At 39.5% G+C, this 2,966-nt stretch overlaps 1 protein-coding gene across 1 annotated transcript in view; it reads left to right on the forward strand.

The window, feature by feature from the left end:
• Positions 1-2,158: 2,158 nt before the first annotated feature.
• Positions 2,159-2,966, forward strand: part of LOC307251115 (NADPH oxidase 5-like) — a gene marked incomplete at both ends in the record, with an annotated part of 9,432 nt that continues 8,624 nt past the window's right edge. The window contains one exon of the mRNA XM_080028436.1: positions 2,159-2,164. Coding sequence (XP_079884562.1) covers positions 2,159-2,164 — 6 coding nt within the window. The remainder of the gene's footprint in view (positions 2,165-2,966) is intronic.

Genomic DNA, 2,966 nt, shown 5'->3' on the forward strand with positions numbered 1-2,966 from the left:
TTCTTCCCTTAGAAAGGGTCTCATATATGTCCATATTTCTGCATATTTTGGACCAAGGCCTAGTGCCGCCATCTTGAAAGTGTCATAGTTGGAATGTCATCAGGTGCATTGTTTAAATTTAGAATTGTTCTTGTCCTTGAAGGCCACTGTAGCTTCTGTTATTATTCGAAAGGGTTGGGGTTACCCAGGGAGCGTTGCATTCTAGAACTTTGTAGAACTTTCTTGATGATGTCATATTACACACTGCACCTTTAAAGGTGCTCCGAGGAACTTTCAGTGTGTGTTAATTCTAGCGGCCCCCTTTGGACAAAAGCGGTAGTGTTTATACCACGCCAGCTGTTGTTCCTGGGTGAGCGTATACCCATGACAAAGGCATTAAGAAAAACTATATAAAAAAGGGCATTCTTTGCACTGATGGTCTCGTTTTGCTGTTACATGTAATTTATGATCATCAGAGGGAAAATTTGACTGTTTCAGAAATATTTAAAAGTTCCTCGTAGAGACTTTAAGAATCGTGCCTTTAAATGTGAGCTTTCGTCCGCTGAGGGTTTTGTAATGTGCTCTGATCACTGTATCTGTATTAAAGAACCAAATATATATTTTTATCTTTGAAAACATGGCGACTTTCTTTATTACTGTTTGTTTTTTAAGATTATTTTTTGGCATTTTCAAGCTTTATTAGACAGTACAGAGTTTAAATGTGGAGACAGAGAGAGAGAGAGAGAGAGAGAGGGGGGGGGGGGGGGATGACCTGCAGTAAAGGTCCACGGGTCGGATTTGAACCCGCGACCACTGCAACGAAGGCCGGAGCCAATATGGTACACACTCTATCCACTGGATGGACATTTTAAGGCGTTTTGATGTGCAGGCTGAGTATGAATGAATTGTATGAATTATATTTTGAAGTGGTAAGATTTGAATTTTTGGCACATGGAGATGGCAGGGTTTCAATGATATATAAGGGCTCAATTTTCTCCTTTAATGTGTGTGTGTGTGTGTGTGTGTGTGCCTATGTGCTATCATTGTATTGGTCTCCATTTCTGTGGATCTTCAGTCTTTGTCTGTCACTAGCAGCTGACGGAGACACACACACACACACATATTTACACACACACACACACAGAGCCCCACAGACACACACACACACACACTCTCTCACACACACACTCACTCAGACACATTTTCCTACAGTAACTGGACCTACGCAGACTGGATCAAGCAGCAGGTAAAACTGAATCTATTTTTATATTTCTGCATGTTATCACAGACTGTGGTTGTTATAGAGATATGACATGTAGAGCGGAAACAATATTCTTATGTGCAAATGCTTTAGTATTAGAATTAGAAAGATTGTATTCTTCCCTGAAATTGTGGGTTTTCTTTGTTGCAGTTTCTCCCATTTGAAAAAGAGATTCATGTAGAAAATTGAAGTGATATTAGCAGAATATTTAAGAACATCAAACCAATATGTTCCTTATAATACAATGTACGTATGTAATAAGAAGGAGGATAATAAAGGTGTAGTCAGTGATTCTGGAGAACGCTTGTTATCAAAACCACTTTTTCTCATAATCAGTGAATATCTCCTCATGATCCACTACCTGTCTGTACTGTGTGTCTGCTGGAAAAAAAACTAGTGTTAATAAACAGCCTAGGCTCTGTGAACTGGTATGTAAACAAAAGAGCAACCGTAAATACCAACATCCCTGTTTACAGAGTCTAGGCTGTGTATCAACAAATTTTTTCTCAGGGCTGTTCACCTTCCAGGAAGCTAAATTGTCTCCCCCTTGGGAAAAGATTTTCTTATTGTTTTTAAAGACCTACTTCACCGGTGGGAATATGAAGGTGTATTGAACTCTGAGATCCTATGTAGTATAAAACGTGCAAAACATTTTAGAAATCGGTTCATCCTAGCCTGAGAAAAGGCAGAAAGAGTGTTTTATGGTCTCACTGTCTAACCCTACATTTTCCCATGTGTGACATCACACTAGTAAAAATGTAGGGTTAGGATAAACAGGACAGCTGGGCCAAGGGAAGACTGAGGGAAGAAAAACCTCATTCATTATATTATAATAGTGATTTTATAATGATAGAACGCCAGTTCCTTATGGGTGAAGTGTTCCTTTAAGCATAAAGCCAATACGTGCCTTATATTACAATGTACGTATGTAATAAGAAGGAGCATAATAAAGGTGCAGTCAGTGATTCTGGAGAACCTCTTGTTGTCAAAACCAGTGAATATCTCCTCATGATCCGCTACCTGTCTACAGTATACTGTGTGAACTGAAATAATTCTAGTGTTAATAAACAGCCTAGGCTCTGTAAACGGGCCTGTTGCTAGTGGGGACCGTGGGACCTTTGTTTACACACTCAAGTTTTTTTCCCCACCACACCACAGACAGACAGGTAGCATTCCCCACCACACACAGACAGACAGGTAGCATTCCCCCCCACACACAGACAGACAGACAGGTAGCATTCCCCACCACACACACACAGGACAGACAGGTAGCATTCCCCACCACACACAGACAGACAGACAGGTAGCATTCCCCACCACACACAGACAGACAGGTAGCATTCCCCACCACACACACACAGACAGGTAGCCGATCATCAGGAGATATTCACTGATTTTGACAAAAAATTAAAGTGTTCTGCAGAATCGCTGAATACAAAAAGTATTCTCCATTTCATCTTTATTCTTGGAAAATAGATAGATAGATAGATAGATAGATAGATAGATAGATAGATAGATAGAAAGATAGATAGATAGATAGATAGATAGATAGATAGATAGATAGATAGATAGAAAGATAGATAGATAGATAGATAGATAGATAGATAGATAGATAGATAGATAGATAGATAGATAGATAGATAGATAGATAGATAGATAGATAGATGGGTAGATGGGTAGATAGATAGAAAGAAGGATGGATGGATGGATGGATGGATGGATGGAT

The sequence above is a fragment of the Ammodytes marinus genome (assembly GCF_949987685.1).
Source record: "Ammodytes marinus genome assembly, chromosome: 5".
Classification (NCBI taxonomy): domain Eukaryota; kingdom Metazoa; phylum Chordata; class Actinopteri; order Uranoscopiformes; family Ammodytidae; genus Ammodytes; species Ammodytes marinus.